General features: G+C 41.7%; 1 protein-coding gene across 2 annotated transcripts in view; it reads right to left on the bottom strand.

The window, feature by feature from the left end:
• mospd2 (motile sperm domain containing 2) overlaps positions 1 to 21,829 on the bottom strand; it is a 104,235-nt gene that overhangs the window by 7,852 nt on the left and 74,554 nt on the right. The window contains exons 13-14 of one of the 2 annotated variants that reach the window (XM_038802503.1): positions 18,980 to 19,109; positions 841 to 950 (exon numbers count right to left, since the gene is read on the bottom strand). In XM_038802503.1, the coding sequence (XP_038658431.1) occupies positions 841 to 950; positions 18,980 to 19,109 (240 nt within the window). The remainder of the gene's footprint in view (positions 1 to 840; positions 951 to 18,979; positions 19,110 to 21,829) is intronic. The other variant, XM_038802502.1, reaches the window with a different exon arrangement.

Genomic DNA, 21,829 nt, shown 5'->3' with positions numbered 1-21,829 from the left:
ATATTCCCTCAAAACACTGGTAAAAATCCAAGTAGGTAAAACAGAATTTGACTAATTTGTTCACTGCCATCTCAATGGACATTATGTACGAATAAAATTAGATCCCCATCTGGAGTACCACATGCAGGTCATAGAATCTACAGTCCAGAAGGAGGCCATTCGGCCCATTGAGTCTGTACCAGCCCTTGCTGTTGAGGCAAGTTCAATTGAAAATTTAAAAATGGAAACAGTTTTTCCTTGCCAAACAAAAATATATCAATGATTTACAGAACCATGGCAGGTAAATTGAGTTAAGAAGCCATGACCTAACTGAATAGTGGCACAAGCGTAAGGGACTGAATGGCCTACTAGGTAAGGCGAGGTAAAGTTGCCATAGTGCCAGATGACCACAGGCTGCTTTCCCTTTTGAGGGGAAGAGCTGACTGGTGGTGATTTAACCCAAGGATCACCTCACCTCAGGCAAGGGGCAAGGTTGAGAAGGCGGGCCTTCATAAAGAACCTCAGCCGGTATGGAAATGAACTCGCGCTGCTGGCTGTTTCTGCATCACGAATTAGCTGTCCAGTCAACTGAGCTAAACCGGCCCCCACCTGCTGTTCCTCTGAATGGCAGAACAGATAGAAGTGAGGATGCGCATGGAAAGGCAAGTAAGAATATCTTAAACCCTCAAGAGATTGAATCTTCACAATTATATGAACAGTAGAAGCCAGTTGTTAGCAAAAAAGCAAACAAAGACAGTGGTAGGAAATGTGAAAATTTGTTTGATTAGTTTTATGTATGCAGAATGAAGTATTAATCCAACATTATCTTTTGTAAAAGAGTAATTCAAACTGTTTGCTTACCTACCTTCGAATGCAAATCCTCTTGGCTGAAACCAACTGCAAATCCTTTAGAGGAATTTTCTTTGGCAACATTACTAGCCTTATAACTTTCGACAATATGGCATCTTAATCTGGAAAGGAGAAAATTATTATTTGGTTGGTGCTGGTACCTAATAAGGCAACTTTTCAATATTAAGATTAAATTAGCTTCAGATTATTGAATGTACCATTGAAAATTGATACTCAACAATTTAGAGAAACCTACAAATAAAACAAGGCTGAAGTGATAACTTCCCTAAAAAAAGCGCAAATTTGCTTTTGCAAAATAGGAAATAAGCAGAGAAAAGCTAAAATTGCTAAATTCTAGTAGTGCCAATAATTTAAGCTTATAATATTCCCCTTCTGATAGAATCCCTTTGGTGCAGAACCATCGGGTCTGCGTCGACCCTCTGAAAGAGCAGCCTAATCTAGGCCCAATCCTCCACCATATCCTTGTAACCCCACCTAGGGATGATTTAGCGTGTCCAATCCACCAAACTTGCACATCTTTGGACTGTGGGGAGAAGCACGAGCACCCATGCGGACACGGGAAGAATGTGCAAACTCAACACATACAGTCACCCGTTGTTGGAATCGAACCCGGGTGCCTGGCGGTGAAGCAGCAGTGCTAACCACTGTGCCACCATGCTGCCCTCAACTCTGCTTTCTAAAATTTCAGGATTACAAAAGCAGAATGCGGTAATCGTTAGTTTGGCAGAAATTACATATTTTAATTTCTGAAATTTCGGTTGAAGTCCAAAAAACAGCAGCTGTAGTTAAACATCTGTAAGCACAAGGTGGAGGAGAGCAAACATGTATAAAGTGTTGTCACAGAACAAACCAGCAAACTTTAAAAAAAAAACACAATATTATTCGACAAACCATCAAACTTAAGTGATCTAACAAATAGCATGGCACGGAGGATTGTAGATGGTAAATTGTTCAGATTCAAACATCGCTTACTCCCGAAATGTTATTTTATCTGCTTTTTCATGCTCAGAGACATGGCTCAAACTATTTGTCATGAATATTGCATGATTAAAGCAGGCTAATGTTTTGGTATTTGATCAGTTAGATGTTTGGTCTACTGCTGTTGCAATCTTAACTGTTCATTTTGGCTCAGAAATGTCAGAATTTCCTCATGACCTAACATCATGTACAACAGGCATCTTTATTCTAATGCAATTTCTTGTTCCATTCAAATGCATGCCCCTATTTTCCCTTTTAAAAAAATGTCTGCAGTAAACGGAATGGAAGTACAACTGGAATAGGATTTAATCAGGTGCTTAAATGATTTCCCTATAACCTATAAAGAACACCAACTGAATTTAAGATGACTGGATTGGTTTAAGGTATACAGTTTTAATCCTCAGTTATGCAGGAGCAGCTGCATTTTCACAAGCTGGTTCGACTCGTCAGGGAGTAGGGACCGGGCAGGGAGTGCTCGTACATACAAACGAAAAGCAGCAGTAGGCCATCTAGCCCTTCGAGCCTGCTCCAGCATTCAATAAGATCAAGGTTGATCTTTTTGTGGACTCAGATCCACTTACCCGCTCGCTCACCATAACCCTTAATTCCTTTACTGTTCGAAAATCTAAATTTGCCTTAAAACATCCAACAAGATAGCTTCAAATGTTTCACCGGGCAAGGAATTCCACAACTTCACGACCCCTTGGGTGAAGAAGTTCCTCCTCAACTCTGTCCTAAATCTGCTCCCCCTTATTTTGAGGCTATGGCCCCTAGTTCTAGTTTCACCCGCCAGTGGAAACAACCTCCCTGCTTCTATCTTAACTATTCCCTTCATAATTTTATATCTTTCTATCAAAACCCCCCTCTGTGTTCTAAATTCCAATGAGTATAGTCCCAGTCTACTCGGTCTCTCCTCATAAGTCAATCAACTCTGGAATCAACCTAGTGAATCTCCTCTGCACCCACTCCAGTGCAAGTACACCCTTTCTCAAGTAAGGAGACCAAAACTGCACAAAATACTCCAAGTGTGGCCTCACCAGTACCCTATACAGTACAACATAGCGTCCCTGCTTTTAAACTCCATCCCTCTAGCAGTGAATTCCATTTGCCTTTTTAATTACCTGCTACACTGGCAAATCAACATTTTTTCATTCATGCACAAGGGCACCCAGGTCCCTCTGCACAGCAGTATGCTACAATTTTGTACCTTTTAAATTAAAGTCCATTTTGCTGTTATTCCTACCAAAATGATGACCTCATATTTATCAATATTGTACTCCATCTTCAACTCTTGCCAATTCACTTAATCCACCAATATCCCTCTGCACACTTTACTCCACCACTCATCATAGTTTCATCTGCAAACTTTGACACATTACACTTGGGTCCCCAGCTCCAAATTATCGATGTAAATTGTAGACAATTGCAGTCCCAAAACTGATCCCTGAGGCACACCACGAGCCACTGATCGCCAACCAGAAAACCCCCCATTTATCCCCACTCTTTGCTTTCTGTTAGTTAACCAATCCTCTATCCATGCCAATACATCACTCGTTACGCCGTGCACCCTCATCTTATGCAACAGCCTTTTGTGCAGCACCTTGTTGAATGCCTTCTGGAAATCTCGAAACGCCTAATCCGCCATTCCCCATTGTCCACGGCACTCGATGTCCTCAAAGAATTCCAATAAATTAGTTAAACATGACCTGCCTTTCGTAAACCCATGCTGCCTCTGCCCAATGGGATAATTTCTATCCATATGTCTCGCTATTTCTTCATGGATGATAGATTAAAGCATTTTCCCCGCTACAGAAGTTAAGCTAACCGGTCTATAGTTACCGGCCTTTCGTCTACCTCCTTTTTAAAAAACGGTGGCGTCATATTTGCTGTTTCCCAATCTGTCGGAACCGCTCAGAGTACAGGGCATTTAGGTAAATTACCACGAGCGCATTTGTTATTTCCCCCGCCATCTCTTTTAGTACATTGGAATTCGTTCCATCAGGGCCAGGAGACTGGTGTACATGTAGTCCCATTAGCTTACCCAACAGTACGTCCTTAGGTGATAACGATGCCTTTTAGATTGTCACCTGCCATAGCATCCTTTCCATCAATTACTGACATGTTATTTGAGTCTTCTTTGGTGAAGACTGACACAAAATACTTGTTGTGCACGCGGGTCTCTTGTGAGAAGTGGGGTTGGGTTCTTGACTGATGGAGGTTTGGCTGCCACATTTTCGCGATCTTTATTTGGCTGGGCGTTTCAGGTTCAACAGAGCATATTGTATTCGGTCTTCGAGTTCTGGGGATTGTTTGGAGACCCTGACCACTGTCTTGAGCTCAATTCACGTCTTGAGGGGTTGGCGGCAGTCATACTCTCCTGCTAGGGCCTAGGTTCTGGGGATTGGAGGCAACATGGTATTTCATTCGATGGAACTCTAGGGATCCTGAAGGTTGCTTGACAATCCTGCCATGGCCTTTCCAAACACCATGGATGATGATATTATCCAGCAGTTAATCAATAATTCTGAACTTTATTCCCTTGTAATTTTGTTGTTGGTTTTGTTGTTTTTTTTCTTGACAAGTGTGCGCAATATATGAACACAAGGACAAGGGTGATTTGGCAAAAACCATAGAGTCGATACTGTGACATGTGCTTTGTGCAGTCTTGCTCTTCTTTATATGCTGTAATCTTTGCATTTACAAAGACAGAGTCCATGTTGGAAACCCCTCACCTCGTATAGAGAAGAGAAGTGGAGTCATGGCAGGGACGTGGGTGGTAGTGTTAGGTAAGTTTGGATTGAGGAAGGCTCCGAGTTAGAACTATTTGTATCAGGTTATTTTATATTTTTGTTACTCTTAGAGTCTTGAAAATTTATGCTCATCTCCTACAAATGCCTGGACAGATCATAAATCTTAGAGGACTGGGTCCCTTGTGATTCTTTTGTGGTTGGCATCCTGGAGTTGTTGGAGAAGGGGGGGGAAATGTGTGATGGTGCATGTTGGAGTGTCGTTGGTTAATCCTGGTGCTCGATTTGTTGGAGTGAGAATCTGTACAGTGGATCTACTTGTTGGAACCCTTTTTCAGTTTGAGGGCAGGCTAGATGGGAGAGATAGGTACCCTCCTCCAAGTGGTTGCCTGAGTGCCCTCCTTGTTGTAGTAGGGTCTTGCAGGGGCAGTTTTTTTTTTGTCTCTGTTGAGGCAGCGCTGCTTTGTCCACTAGTTCCTCCCTTATAGGGGGATTTATTCTCCTTATCTGGGTAGGGAGCTTGTTACTGGTTCCGATTTGGTCTATTGGGTTATGGGGGGTGGGGGAGGGGGGGGGGGGGAAGAGAAGTGTTCCCCTTATTGTATTGGGTGGGAAGAGAAAGAGAGTCAAGACACCCTACGGATGTGCGTTTTGACGATTCTTCTCTTTCTTGGTGATGGGTATCTCCTCGATTGAGGACAATGTGATTCTTCTCGTCTTGGTGGGCTGGTGCACTGCCTTGGGTGCGGTTAGTGAGGAGTGAGGTTGGATGGGTGGTGGGTCTTGGCATGTGAAGTGTATTCTGGACCCTCCAGCATGTGGGACTGGTCCAGGTCCAGTATGGTGGTTGGTATCCTGTTGTCCCCATACGCGTGGGACATTCATTCTTAGCTGGGATGTTTTCAGAGGCTACGTGAGGTTTGAAGAAGCAGTTTTTTCTCTTCTTTATCTTATAGTGAGGGGTGTACACCCGAGAATCATGGCTAAAGGCGGTGTCCTGATCCTTGTGGAGACCCTCACTCCTGGTAGTTTTCCTTTATCCTGTCCCGGTTAGTTCATTGGGAGGTGCGGACCGCACTGATCATAATCTGAACCTATTGTACGAATATTTGCTGGTCCTGTCTGCATAAATATGTGGAATAATGAATATTCGGTACAATTGGAGTTTGGGAGGTTTTTTTGTGACTCGTGGTACATGTACAATATCCTTCTTAAAACTAGTGTCCTTATGAATTTTTTCTGTAATTTGTCTATTTTTTGTTGTGGGGTTAAAGAATCTGTGATTAGCTCCGAAAAGGGCACAGACAAGTCTTATATCAGAGAAAAGGATATTACAGCATTTTATTGGTGCCTCTGGTGTTGCCGCAGTTGAGGGGGATATGTTCTGGTGCACGCCTGAACCTGTCGTGAAGAGCTTACACTGAATTTGCAGCAATTGCCCTCTGGGAAGGTGTGCACTGTTTTACCAAATTTTCAAGTCCTTATCCTCCTCTCCCTTGTTCTCTGGTAATGTGTATAGAGATACTAAGTTTAGTGATTGTACTGGGCCAACTGCATTGTTCTTCTGCCCTCCACTGTATCAATGCACTTGAGGCTTTTGCTATACTGTACCATTCCTGTGGTTTTGTTGCGTCATTTGTTAAAGTGGAAAAACTGGATTGTTATAATTCTCCGCCAAAATTATGTTTGCAGTTTGAGACAAAGAAAAGTAAGTCATGAATAACTTGTGCAAAATTACATAACAGATCACGTTAGCTGTTCGAGATTCTCAGTGACAGAATGTTAATGGGGCAAGGTGATCTCCCAGTTGAAATTTGGATATACTCAACAGAAACAGTCTGAATCATCTTTACATCATTTCTCTGGAACTCCTTGAAGATTGAAAGAATGCCTGTGAAAATTCCAGACCCAAGCCTCTTCTATTAAGTTAGTCAATGCCTTTGAGTATTGTAGACAATTTTGGTCTCTAGTAGGTAATTTTAATGACAAAAGCAAAATACTGTAGATGTTGGAAATATGAAATAAACGGGTCAGGCAACATCTGTGGAGAGAAACAGAGTTAATGTTTCAGGTCAATGACTTTCAGAGTGGTCAATGACCCGAAACCTTAACTCTTTGTTCCTCTGCATAGATGCTGCCTGAACTAGAATCATAGACCCTATGAAAGAGCACCCTACCTTGGTCCACTCCTCCACCTATCCCCATAACCTCACTAACCTTTGCACACGAAGGAGCAATTTACTATTGCCAATCCACCTAACCTGCACATCTTTGGACAGTGGAAGGCAACTATAGCATTCAGAGGAAACCCATGCAGACATAGGGAGAACGTGCAAGCTCCACACAGTCACCCAAAGTCGGAATCGAACCAGAGTCCCTGGCGTTGAGGCAGCAGTGCTAACCATGGTGCCACCATGTCACCTCACGGTGACTGCCGAGTATTTCCAGCATTTTCTTATTATACATTTTATTAATTTGCCTCCCCTGTGGAATACAGCCATGAAAAACTATGAGGATAGTAGTTTCAACTTTTGAACCATCTACGCACACAAAAAATAAGATTGTACGCAAACTAATTGTGCATAAGTTAAAAAATGTGTTTGTGTTCAGATAATTACAACAATAACATTGTATGACATAGCTTAATAAAACTACCAGGAGACATGTAAAGCTCCAATAGCTCAATAATGCCCCGGTCGGCAATCGCATAAATGACATGATCTCCATGTATAACTCCACCAGTACAAAATGATTTTCAATGTGTATATCTTTTTAAAAAATAAATTTAGAGTACCCAATTCATTTCTTCCAATTGAGAGCAAAATATATTATATCTAATATGTTACAGTAATATTAAAGAATCAAGATCAAGGTATCCAGAATCTGGAGCTGCAAAAGGTGCAATTTAAGATGTTGTAAATATGTGATCATCATTCCAACCATGTATATTGTTTACCTATATAGGGTTAATGGAATTTTGTTTATAGAAAGATGATTCCCCGGGGTTTAGATAATTGAGTTGTGGTTTGCACAAGCAGGATGGTCATAACCCAGTTAGTAGGATAGAGATGATGTCATTAATGAGAGGAGCCAGGTTTGTAGCAGACAGTTTTTTTTAAAGTTTTGCCAGGAGCTTGAAGCAGAGCAGGAGCTTTTGCTAAACTCTGTCAGGTTGAACAGTAGTCTCCCAAAGACAGCAAGACTTGCAGCTGATCTTTCAAAGGGTTTCATTCTCTCTCTCTCTCTCCAAGCAGGGTATCCAAGAAATCTCTATCCAGCAGAGAGCAACTATCTCTGTGTTTACTAACTAAGTGGCCTTTGACCTGTGACAGACTTTGATTAGTTGGAGATAGAGAAAGTATCAGCTAGAAGTTAGTATTTCCTTTTATTTTCAAGAATTGTTTAACTGTACTTGACAGGTACTTTCTATTATGTTAATGTGTTTAATCCTGTTAAGAATAAAGTTTGTTTCAGTATAAAAGGTACCCATCGATCAGTGAAATCACTCCTGGGGCAAAGTATCCTTTCCTCAGTTTTGCAATTGTAAAAACATTTTTTAGGGTTAAACTGGTATCCTAACAAATGTTGGGGTCTGGTCTGGGATCTTAATAATAGAATAACAAGTGAATGCTGAATTTGGGTGCATTCGAGTGCTCCAGTGAGAGTTTGGTGATGGAGGGATATTAAGGGTTTATTTTTATCTAAAGTCTAGTCTTTCTTTTATTTAGTAATTTAACTTAAAAGTTGCTGTTTAGGTTAGAAGGTTAGACCTTTTATAGGGTTTTACGACTCTAATTTAATAGGCCAATAAGGCAAAAAAATTAAAAATATTTTATGCGTTGTGTTTTTTTTGTTTTTGTTTTTTTGTTTGTGGTTTTTTCGTGAGTGATGACCTGTATGTTTATTTACACGTAACAATCCGCCACTTACACTGGCGTGATGCTCGGTGTGACAACCAAGCAAAAGAACATAAATTAACTGATGGATAAAACAAAAGAAACGGGAGTGCCCCAAAACAACGAGTGGAGCACAACCCAAAACGAACGAGAAGGGAAGCAAAAATGTATCCAAAACCAGTCACATTAAAGTGCAAAAATCAGGGTCGATAAGGCAATCCCACAACCCCTGCGGTGCCCACCAAGCGTGGAAGGCCTCCAGTGTGCCCGTGGGCACCGCATGCTCCCGCACCAGGGACACCCAGCCGCGAACGAGGCCGTGGAAGATGGGCTGACCATCAGGCTGGACAACCCCACCTCGGTCGCCCGCTGCCTGGACCTGTAATTGGCAAGTTTGGCCAGGCCCAGGAGTAGGTTCACGAGGAGGTCCTCCGCCTAACCCGCCCCCTCCACACCGGATGTCCGTAGATCAGGAGCGTGGGGCTGAAGTGCAAAGAAAACGTCAACAACAACGTTGTCAAGAAACCAAAAGGGTGTGCAGCTTCGGACAGACAACATAAATGTGATCCACGGTCTCCACCAGGCCGCAAAAGTGGCAGGTCTCTGGCAAGGCCGTGAAGTGATTTAATCGATGGTTGCACGGCACTGCCATACACAGCACCCTCCACCCCAGGTCTCCTAGTTTTATGGGGAGGACACCTCCGAAGAAGGACCTCCAGTGGGGGCCTCCGCTGCTGGACGGCAACGAGGCACACCAAGGTGTGTCCGGGCAGCGGGCGAGGACAAAGAAGTGAAAGGTGTGCAACAGCAGGCCGTACAGGAAACACCTCCATGCGGTGCGAAAAAGCACGGAGGGAGAAGGTGGTCAGAAGAAGGGGAGTTCTAAACCAGCTTTAAACAGAGTTCACTCAGGCTCTACTTGCAGCTTGTTAATTAGTTAATTGGATTAGGCCAGTTTTCAGAGGTTAGAGGCCTGAGTCAAGACAGTATAATGGGGAGCCATCTTACAGTGCTTTGTTTGCACTGGAGTGCTGAATTTAGGTGCATTTGAGAGCTATAGTGAGAGTTTGGTGACTGAGGAAGCTAGGTGAGGAGGGAGCTAGGTGCTCCTTTCATTTCCTACATTTCCTCAAAGAGCGAGAAGGGAGCCAGGAGTTAACCGAGTGCAGCAGACTGGGAGCAGAGTCGGAGGGCGAAGTTTCAGTTGGTTCATAGACAGCTACATTCTGCAGGGCAAGAGTTGTTTGTTTGCTTTTTTTTGTTTTTGTTTTTTGGAGGCAGAAAGCTATCCATGTATCATTTAGCAGAATCACCAATTTTAGAGAGTTCACTTGAGAGAGAGTAGCAGCAGTATATGTATGTATATATATTTTTTTAAGGGCCAAACGGGTGCTTAATCTTTATTTTTTCTTTTAAATCTCTTTGGGAATTCAGATCGGAGGGGATGGAGGCTCAGGTAGTTGCATGCTCCTCCTGTAGGATGTGGGTGGTGAGGGACACCACTGATGTCCCCACTGACTACACCTGCAGGAAGTGCATCCAACTCCAGCTCCTCAGAGACCATGTTAGGAAACTGGAGCTGGAGGAACTTCGGATCATCCAGGAGGCAGAGGAGGTGATAGAGAGGAGTTACAGGGAGGTAGCCACACTCAAGCAGGACAAGAGTAGCTGGGTTACAGTCAGGGGAAGGAAAATGAGCAGGCAGACAGTGCAGGGATCCTCCGTGGCCGTTCCCCTTCAAAACAAGTGTACCTTTTTGGATGCTGTTTGGAGGGGGGGGCGGGGGGGGGGGGAGAATGGCATACCGGGGGAAGGCCCGAGCGGCCAGATCTCTGGCACGGAGCCTGGCTCGGGAGGGAAGGGGGAGAATAGAAAAGCAATAGTGATAGGCGACTCAATGGTTAGGGCAATGTATAGGACATTGTGGTCACGAACGAGACGCCTGGAAGGTACGTTGCTTCCCGGGTACCAGGGATGTCCCGCATCAAGTCTACAGGATTCTTAAGGGGTAGGGCAACCAGAAGTTGTGGTGCACATAGGCACCAACGACATAGCTACGAAAAGGGATGAGGATCTAAAAAGTGATTTTAGGGAGTTTGGTTGGAAGCTAAAGAGCGGACCAGCAGAGTAATAATCTCAGGATTGCTCCCGGTGCCACTTGCAGCTGAGACAAGGGACAGAGAGCGAGTGCATTTGAACACTGGTGCAAGAGGGAAGGCTTCAGATATGTGGATTAGTGGGATACCTTCAGGGGAAGGTGGGACCTGTACATGAAGGAAGGATTGCACATAAACTGGGGGGCCATCAATATCCTGGGTGGGAGGTTTGCTAGAGCTCTTTTGGAGGGTTTAAACTAGCTTGGTGGGCAGCACGGTGGCCTAGTGGTTAGCACAACCGCCTCACGGCGCTGAGGTCCCAGGTTCGATCCCGGCTCTGGGTCACTGTCCGTGTGGAGTTTGCACGTTCTCCCCGTGTCTGCGTGGGTTTCGCCCCCACAACCCAAAAATGTGCAGAGTAGGTGGATTGGCCAGGCTAAATTGCCCCTTAATTGGAAAAAATAATTGGGTAATCTAAATTTAGTTAAAAAAAATTAAACTAGCTTGGCAGGGGGATGGGAACAAGAGCTATGGATCAGAGGATAGGATAGCTGTTGAACAGGCAGAAATAGTATGCAGCGAGTCTGAGAGGAAGGATAGACAGTTGATAGGGCAAAGTTGCACTCAGTGGAATTGGTTAAAGTGTGTCTGTTTCAATGCAAGAAGTGTCAGGAATAAGAGATGAATAGATGAGTACTTGGAACTACGATGTTGTGGCCATTACGGAGACATGGATTTCACAGGGGCAGGAATGGCTGTTAGATGTTTTAAGATGAATAGGGAGGAAGGTAAAAGAGGAGGGGGAGTGGCACTGTTAATTAGAGAGTGCATGACAGCTGCATAAAAGGAGGTAGTCGAGAAGGGTTTGCCTACAGAGTCAGTATGGGTGGAAATCAGAAACAAGCAAGGAGCAGTCACTTTATTGGGAGTTTTCTATAGACCCCCCAATAGCAGCAGAGAGATGGAGGAACAGATTGGGCGGCAGATCTTGGAAAGGTGCAAAAGTAAGAGTTGTCGTCGTGGTGACTGCAGCTTCCCTAATATTGACTGGAACCTCCTTACTGCAAATGGTTTGGATGGAGCAGATTTTCAGGTGCTTACAGAAAGGATTCCTGAATCAATATGTAGATAGGCCGACAAGGGGGGAGGCCATATTGGATTTGGTGCTTGGCAACGAACCAGGACAGGTGTCAGATGTCTCCGTGGGAGAGCATTTCAGTGACAGTGACCACAACTCCTTTACCTTTACCATAGTCATGGAGGGATATGAACAGACAGTACGGGAAGGTATTTAATGGGGGGGGGGGGGGGGGAGAAATATACTGCTATTAGACAGGAGCTGAGGAGCATTAAGTGGGAACAGTTGTTCTTGGGGAAATGCACAATAGTAATATGGCGGTTGTTTAAGGAGCGCTTGCTGCGAGTGCTGGATAGTTTTGTCCCACCGAGACGAGGAAGGAATGGTAAGGTGAAGGAACCTTGGATGACAAGAGAAATGGAGCTTCTCGTCAAGAGGCTACGTAAGGTTGAGGAAGCAAGGATACCCTCAAGACGAAGGGAAATAATGCGATTTCTTGGCATGAGTGGATTTGATCGAACCTTTGTGCAAACGTTTTGTGGTGTGATTACTCCACTGATGGACTTGCTAAAGAAACGTCAAAAATTTCAATGGACAGCGGACTTTCAACAGGCATTTGACAGCCTGAAAGTGGTGATAATTGATGCTCCTGTATTGGAGAATTGCAAGGGACTCTGTGATCAGATTGAACTGAAATATCTAACTTTAAAGAGAATTGCCGAGGCGTAGAGGAATGGATGGATCGTGCATTGATTTCCATGTTCAAGGAGACTGTCAATCGAGAAGGATTTCCGTTGGAGGAAGAAGAACGGGAAAGGTGGACTTTATTATTATGCCTGTTTGCGTGTTTTTTTTTTGTGAAACAAAAAAGTATATTTACTGTGTACATTTCTTAGTGGATGGTGCAAGAGTGAAAAATGAAACTATCTTGAAGTTGATGGGTTTTTTGTTCTTGGGGGGAGGTGTCATGTGAGAGTACCTTTAAGAAATGGATGTTTAAGCAATGTACCTTTAAGAAATTAAGCAGCTCATATTACTGAAGTGATGTCAGAGGGTGGGGGTAGCTGAGTTGAGCTCACTTCTGCTTTTAGTTTCAGTTTTGAGGAAAAGAGCTTGGGTGTGTCTGTGTTTGCAGTGAGCTGGATTCTGCTGTGATCTCTGCCATGAAGGACCATCTTGGAATCATTTGGGTGATTTAAACTCATAATAGTAATGTCTTTAACCTGATGTGTTTCTGTTTAAAGGTTTTAAGTCTTTTGGAGGCTTGAAGGAACATTTTGAGGGATTATTTAGTGTTGTATTATTTTCGGGGTTATTTTTGAAGTAAGGGGTGGTAAATGATCCAATGTTTATTTAAAAAGGTTAAGTTGAATTCATGGAATAAACATTGTTTTGTGTTTTAAAAACCCAGGTGTCCATAATTGTAATGTCACACCTGGAGACCAAGCCGTGTGCTTCAAAAGCAACAATGCATTAAAGGAGGAGGTTGGTTGAACTCCATGATACATTTTGGGGTTCTGAAAATGCCGCTCCCACAACAATTGGCAATGATCTTTACGTCCTCACTCTCCAATGCAGTAGTACCGGATGACTGGAGGGAGGAGAATGTTGTTCCCCTGTTCAAGAAAGGGAATAGGGAAATCCCTGGGAATTACAGACCCATCAGTCTTACGTCTGTGGTGAACAAAATATTGGAAAGGATTCTGAGAGATCGGATTTATGATTATTTAGTAAAACAGTTTGATTAAAGATAGTCAGCGTGGCTTTGTGAGGGCAGGTCATGCCTCACAAGCCTCATTGAATTCTTTGAGGATGTGATAAGACACATTGATGAAGGTTGGGCAGTGGATGTGGTGTATATGGATTTCAGTAAGGCATTTGATAAGGTTCCCCATGGTAGGCTCATTCAGAAAGTTAGGGGGCATGGGTTACAGGGAGATTTGGCTGTCTGGATACAGAATTGGCTGGCTGAAAGAAGACAGCAAGTGGTAGTGGATGGAAAGTATTCCGCCTGGAGGTGAGTGACCAGTGGTGTCCCGCAGGGATCTGTTCTGGGACCTCTGATCTGTGGGTTTTTATAAATGACTTGGATGAGTAAGTGGAAGGGTGGGTTAGTAAGTTTGCTGATGACACAAAGGTTGGTGGAGTTGTAGATAGTGTGTTACAACAGGACATTGACAGGATGCAAAGCTGGGCTGAGAAGTGGCAGATGGAGTTCAACCTAGATAAATGTGAAGTGATTAATTTTGGAAAATCAATTTGAATGCTGAATACTGGGTTAAAGGCAGGATTCTTGGAAGTGTGGAGGAATAGAGGGATCTTGGGGTCCACGTACATAGATCCCTCAAAGTTGCCACCCAGGTTGATAGGATTGCTAAGAAGGCGTTTGGTGTGTTGGTTTTCATTAACAGGGGGATTAAGTTTAAGAGCCGTAAGGTTTTCCTGCAGCATTATAAAATCCTGGTTAGACCACATTTGGAATAGTGTCCAGCTCTGGCCGCCTCATTATAGGAAGGATGTGGATGCTTTGGAGAGGGTGCAGAGGAGATTTACCAGGATGCTGCCTGGACTGGAGGGCATGTCTTATGAATAAAGGTTGAGGGAGCTGGGGCTTTTCTCACTGGAGCGAAGGAGGAAGAGAGGTGACTTGATAAGAGGTGTACAAGGTGATGAGAGGCATGGATAGAGTGGACTTTTCCCCAGGGCGGAAATGGCTGTCACGAGGGGACATAAAAAGTGAATGGAAGGTAAAGGGGAGATGTCAGAAGTAGGTTCTTTACACAGAGAGTGGTGGGTATGTGGAATGCACTGCCAGCAGAGGTGGTGAAGTCAGAGTCATTAGGGACATTTAAGTGACTCTTGGACAGGCACATGGACAGCAGTAAATTGAAGGTTAGGTTGATTTTAGGATTAGGATAAATGGTCAGTACAATGTCGTGGGCCGAAGGGCCTGTACTGTACTGTTCTTTGTTCTATGAATTTATTGTGGCTGGCAAATACACACAGCAAATTGGACATAAACACGGCATCCTTTATAGGACATCGGGGACCTGTGCTGGAACAAGGAATATAACTGCATGTCCCCTGAAACAGGCTGACAAATTATGAATCACATTAATGAGGCATAGGTTAAAAATTGAATTTCATGTAAAATTAGGTACAGAAAACAATATAATCAGTGGGAAAGAAAAATTGGAATAAGAGAAAAAGTAAATAATTTTTCCAATTATTAAAATCTGAAGAAACGAGATTCATCAATTGCAAATGTTAATATTCAGTGCCAGAGGAACTATTGGTAATTAAGACTACTCACACCATTGGGAAGGGCGCTTAAAACCAAACTGCTGCAGAAGAAGTGTTGCTTTGATGCAAGTATAGGAACTTCACGCCAGTCAGTACATGTGAATGAGACAGCCAGATGATGAGATATCATTTCTGTGTAGTTTATAGAGCAGCAATATTTATCCACAACCTGGACAGTAACATTTTGATTTGACTTCAACTGTGCAAGTGTTTCATGGAACAGTTGGCTAGGATTTGGAGAACGATTCAAAAATAGCTTTTGGACATAAACTGGCTAAGAAAAAATATTGCAAAATGGAAAAGAAAAGCAGGGATATGGAGAAAAACAGGGAAGTGGGACTGACTGGACTGTTCCGAGTAGTTGCAGACTCAATGGACTGAATAACTTCCTTGTGTGCTGTACCATTCTATGACATCTATGAAAACCTGAATTTGCCACTTGATTTCCACAAGAATAATGGTGAGTCTCACCATTATTTTTACAGCAAGTGAGGTCCATGATTATCTCAAACTGCAACTCCCAAGTTTGAACTTCAGTTTTGTTCCAATAAATTTAGTGCACTCTCAGTGCTGTGACATTCCAACAGTATTGAATCTCACTACAATTCAAATACAGATCACCATTTTTAATTGCACTCCCTGCACTGAAGTGGATTTTCATCCACGTATGTTCCTCAAATAATATGCCATTCATTCAGTCACACAAACAATTTAGTGGAAGTGTCATCCTCATTAGAGTGTACATTGATTAAAGTGACTGATCATAAAGGGAAACTTTAGTTTGCTCCTGAAAGTAGAAAGTGCCTTTTAACATGAAGAATGGAATTATCCCAAAAATCCAAATTAGGCAATTTAAGTAAAAAGCCATAAAAATAATATGGTTTGCTTAAACCCTGAATTATTAGATCATTTAAATTTAGAGTAGACTGAAGTTACTCGAGTGACAATGGAATTATGAACTTCAAAAACTGCGGATGACACACACAGCTGCTTTATAGTTAATAAGAGTTTGATTTTACAAATAGATGAAAAGGGAACATTTTCCCCTGCTTGTGACAAATATTGCTTCATTATGTTCTAAATGTCAGTGCTGCCAGGTTCTGAGAGCAACATGAATTTCTGGCTTGATCATCTTGTAAATACACTGCATTTTCAGGCCTGTTTTAACACTGATGTAACTGGCTACAGAAGTGTATAATTCATCAGCCAATCTCCTATATAGTTTCACTTGAAAGCAGCACCAGTACTGAGAACCAGGAATAGCTGATAGTTAAATGACAGTGTGAGGCCGCTTTGGGCATCCTGTTAAATTAGCAGTAATGTAGCAATTCGTTTTGGAAAAACTTCCATCAGCCTGGCAAAGCATCAAACCTAATGATAATCCATCTCAACACAGCCAGGAATATCATACACCAGGCAAGAGATTAAAGGGTGCTTTTTGGCCCTGCTGCTACTGCCCCCAAGCTGCCAGGGGAGCATTTTTGACACTGGAAGCCAGGACATTGCAGGAGGTTATCCCAGAGCAGTAAAGAACAGTCACTGCTCAGCTCCTAGTTAAGGAACTTAAACTGTAAACCATTTGCCAGTTTGATGAAGAATACACAACACTGACAGGTTGTGGAAATAATGAGAAAAGTTGTATTATATTTTCACTGCCTTTCCTCTACGGAAAGCAAAAAGAAAAATTCCAGCTTGGAGCCAGAGGTAGTGTTTTAATCTCTCTACCCTTGCATTTGTCCGTCACTCATTCAAAATGCATTTCAGTTACAATGGCAATAACAATGGTGAGATCTGCTAATCCCTCTGACTGGCATAGAACATTCAGGTTCAGAAAACCATCACCCATTGCCATCAACTGGCAACTTAGGCTAATTACTGAACAATGGTAAGTACCAAACACAACAGAAAAAACACTCAGATCACAAATGCAGCGTGTCCTACATACAAGGTTACATGTTTATGAACCCAATATCCAGTACATAAACAATAAGATTTCCAATATCATATTTCAGATAAATGTTTCATCACTATTAAGAAACTTAGAAAGCAGCTGGAAATTATGCATCTTTAATATAAAATAATGGTATCTTCGATCAAATGAGCCTGTGCCATTACTGCCAGTCTTGATTAAATACAGTACGCAAGTACTTGCCTTCAAAAGAAAATGTCGAGAAGAAATCAAACCCTAAAGGACTTGTCAAGCCAGCTGGGTCTTTTCAGTCCTCACTCAGCTGGAAGTTTATAATCAGCTTGCTCATATATAGATGGTCATAAATGAGCACAACCATACAGGGATAGCTGAATTATGCTTCACTGCTCTTCAAACATTTATTTGGTTTGATGAAATCCTCAAATAAACTCAATGCTGAGCATCTCATTACTTGGTGCAGTCATATTGAAATTATCTTATTAAATAACTTGCTGGCAGGATCTTTATATCTGGAATTTTAAAGGACCTATTTCTTATGTTCAAGGACTTCCACAATGCAATACGCCTCAAAAAATCTCCAGACATAAGGTACTGCTATGAACATTGATCTAAACTTTACCCAGCCAAGCATAAACCTTTTCTGAAACTCAAATGAGCTGACAGTAGCCCAGAAATTGCTGGAACAGCACATAGAAGGAAGCTGTAAATTAGATTTTTATCCCACTTTCAGGTCAAATTATTTTTGCACCTCAAATTTTAGAAGATATGAAGTTGTAACGCATAAAGATGTTAATTGGGCACCTGGCACATCATGAATAGTGTTTCTAGTCACCCAAACCAATGAAATTTAAGGATATAAAAGCAAATTATGGGAGGAAATAAAGAGTCAAATTGAATGCAGAAAAATAATTATTCATAGGTCAGGGGACATGGGCATGGCTAACAGGACCAGCATTTATTGCCTATCTTAAATTGTCCTTGAGAAGAGAGAACGAGTGCAAATTAAGAGGATCAGTTACCTTTTCTGCCCTCCATGGCATGGCAACATGTGAAATCACATCATAGGAATCAGGTTACGGACATGAATTACCAGCCCTAATTGGCTGAGATTAATTTGTACCAATGGTGTAAGTCCAGCAATTTCATGGCACATAATAGGAAGGGATGCTCATGGCAAACTGCTAAGTTCTGTGTGTTCTGGCAAAGTTTTCATGGACCAACTCCAATGATCCAGGAATTTGAGAGGAATCAAACTTCTTCCATGCTGCTCTTTGTCACAAATTGCTTGCTTTTTCTCACCCACACAAATATTAACAAATGGTATTTTGCAGCAATTTCTGGGTCACTTGGGTGATGGGTAAATATTGCCGAAAACACCAGGGAGAATTCTTGTCCACTGCACCTTTTTCCATGGGATATTAACATTCAGCCAAGACAATCCACAAAACTTACAGTTGAACATTCATCTGAAAAATGCCACCTTGAACCGTGCAGTATTCCTTCAGTACTGCATCAAATTGCCAGGTTAAATTATGTACTCAAGTCTCTGGAATGTACCTTGAGCCACAACCATAAGATTACCACCGAGTCACAGTTGACAAAATAGATTATGTTGCTTTTCACAGTTACTAAAATATTGGCTTCTGAGAGTGGAGCCAAGGAATGGGAGGGACATTTTCTGTTGGAGACAGTGATTAATAAGGTCTATTCTTGGATAGATTTGGAGGACGGGGAAACTTCTAGGGCACAGGGAGGAACTGAAGCTGAGCAAGGACAAAGTGATAAGCATGTGGCAGTTTGTGTAGTGAAGTCACTGAGTGTTGGAAACAAATTGTGAAGGGTGACAGGGAGGTGTCACAGAGTTAAGCATTCAAGGTAATTAAACTATGGATTAAAGTCCCTGCAAAGATGAAGAGGAGATATGCTGTAAGTATTCAATATTTTAAAAAGTATAAACAGTCATGACTAGATCAAATGTGGCTCCAACCTTAATTTAGGATCGAAAGAAATCCAAAGCCATGTACTTCTAAAGCACAAGTGGCTAAAAGTAATAAAGATAAAATTGAAGATTTGGAGTACATTTTTAAAAATAACTTCACTACCTGTGCTCCATCACTTGGTCTCTAGGGACTTCCTTCCAGAACTGGCACAAATCAGGAGGGCCTCCTCCTGCTGCTTGATTCATTTCAGCTGCCATCACCAGAAACCTGTCCTGGGGAGAGGCTTCAACACCTGAAAATACAAAAAAGACATTTTAAACCTTGGTAGCTTGAGACTGCCACAGGAAACCACAACGCTGACAAGTAGTGAAAAAAATGCTGCGGTCCTATACAGTGAAGCCTGCCAATCCATTGGTGGTTTTCATTTCTAGAAGTCAATTGTCAGCAGTACCATTTTAAATGTTACGATCCGTAGACTCAATGGGCTGAATGGTCTCATGTGCTATAGGGATTCTATGATTTTATTAAAAACATTTTTTTTTAAAAAAAGGACAGGTAGAAGTAACTTGGGTTACTCAGTTATGTTTTGAGGGGCAATACTAAAGTCACTGATTGTGATCTAGATCAAAGTTTAAACTTGTTATTCACATGTCAAAGTCACTGACATTGTCGTGCTTGCATCTTTAATTCACTTAATTTAGAAAAGGAACATTTGAGTGAGGGGCGAGGGGAAAATACTTCAAATACAAACTAATCTTCCTTGCTCACTATATTATAAATGAAGTTCTTCAATATGAGCTCATGGTTAAAAATTGATCAGGTGTTAATTACATTTGGTACTTGACACAAAAACTAAACAATGCACATTCCACTTATGTCAATCAGTGCAGACTGCACCAGACCAAAAGAGGTTATAAATAGAGTTCCGGTCTTTACATAATGCAAATTGCTCTCGTTTGTCGTTTGTTAAAACAATGTTAACCTCCACCTTACGAAAGTGACAAATTCCATTATATTTCAGTAATCATATTCATGTCAAAGTCTGAACCAATTATTAGCAACAAGTTGAACGAACAGAAGTCAGCATTTAGCACCCATCTGTCTCAATTCTCAAATGCTGTAAAAGAAGGCGGTTAGAAAAAAAAACTTCAAAGGATAAGGATCTGTTGGTTATGGAAGTTGAAAATAGTGATTTAAAGATACATTTAATTTTGCATCCCAAACATAGAGCACTTAGAACTATTCCAAATTTATGATAGCCATTCATGAAATAAAAAGATTGGCACAATAGAAAATCAACTGATAATGGAAAAATAAGAAAATAGCTGATTAAAAAAAATAATTGATTCAAAAAAATTGATTTTTTAAAAAATTGATGATGGAAGGTTATCCAAAATCTACAGCAGCAGCTTCACAGCCTCCATAAATTGATAAAATTAGTGCAAAAAATGCAATATTCATACTTTATATTGTGTGTAAAGACAAAATATGATCACAGTTAATCATACACTTTCATAATGTTCACAGCTCACACCCGAATACTTTAAGAATCAAACAGAAATTTCAGTGTAAAAATGGGTGTCAAAAAGGCTGGAATTCCCCATCACTAATTTTAGGAATGCAGCTTCATACCGTACTTGATTATTTTGTATTCCTTTAAAATATAATATTTTAATAATAAACTATTAGATTAATTGTGAACAAAATCTGTTCCCTCCAAGATATCTCTGGTCCACTTCTCAGTCACCCCGACACCACCTCCCTTCCCTGCAGCATCTTTCCTTGCAAGTGAAAGAGATGCATCCAACACCTGCTCTTTCACCCCTTCTTTCACTGTCCAATACCTCAAATACTCCTTTCCAGTGAAATAACAATTTACTTGCACTGCTTTCAATTTGTAACACTGTATTCGCTGCTCATGATGTGGTCTTCTTGATAATGGAGAGAGCAAATGCAAATTTTGTGACTGCTTTTCAGAATAGCTCCATTAAGTCTGGGAGTAGACCCTCAACTTCCAGTCATGTATAATTTTAATTCTCAACCAGTTCCCAATCTGACAGTGCAAGAGGCCGAGGATAGCAATCTTCCATTGGAACAGCACCTCAAAGTTTCAATTCGTCACTCTAAAACATTCCGGACTTAACACTAGGTTTAATCATTTTCGATCATAAACACTGCTCTGATTTTGTTTGCTGGTTTTGGTTTTTCTTTAATTTCTCTATTCCCTTTTTTGCTTTCAGGCAGGCACTGCCATTCACACCATCTCAACATATATTTTGTTTCTTTACTTGCCAGTCCCATTGGCCTTGTAGGTTCATCCATGGTTTAGTTGCTAGCACTCTTGCCCGAGTCAGAAGGTTCAGGGTTCAAGTCCTATTCCAGGAATTCAGCTCAAAAATCAAGGCTGACACTGAGGGAGTGCTGCATTGTCAGAGGTGCCATTTTTTCAAATAAGACATTAAACCAAGCTCCCATTTGCCCTCTCAGGTAGACATAAAAGATCTTGTGTCTATTTTGAAGAGTACTATGTCTGGTGTCACAAAAACAAATGATCTTATCATATCGATGTTTCAGGGTGCTTGTTGCAAGCAAATTTGCTTCTGCGCTATCTGCAATGAAACAGAGTGGGGTGTCTGACCACAGGTGGCCTATTGGTTTACAGGGACTGTGTCCGTACTAAGAACAATAGTATATGATACATTTCTTATATTTTCGTAAAAAATCTGTGAAGATCTAGGTGTGGTAAAGGAGTCTTGCACACAGTCAATATCTTCATGCAAGAGTCAAGACTGTTCTCCTTCAAATGGAGAAGTGATCTAATGGAAGTTATGATCGGAGGTTTGTCACAAGTAAGAGAGTGTAAAATTATCTCCTTTTGCAAGTGAATCAACAACTAGAGGTCATGGATTCCTAATCATTGACAAAAGGTGTAGAGGGGAGATGAGAATTATTTTTCACTCAGTTATCAAGATCTGAAGCATTTTACAGGAAAAGATTCAATGAAGCAGATTC

Source organism: Scyliorhinus canicula, chromosome 7 (genome assembly GCF_902713615.1).
Source record: "Scyliorhinus canicula chromosome 7, sScyCan1.1, whole genome shotgun sequence".
NCBI lineage: Eukaryota > Metazoa > Chordata > Chondrichthyes > Carcharhiniformes > Scyliorhinidae > Scyliorhinus > Scyliorhinus canicula.
The sequence above is the reverse complement of the archived record's forward strand: the minus strand, read 5'-3'. Positions and strand labels throughout refer to the sequence as shown.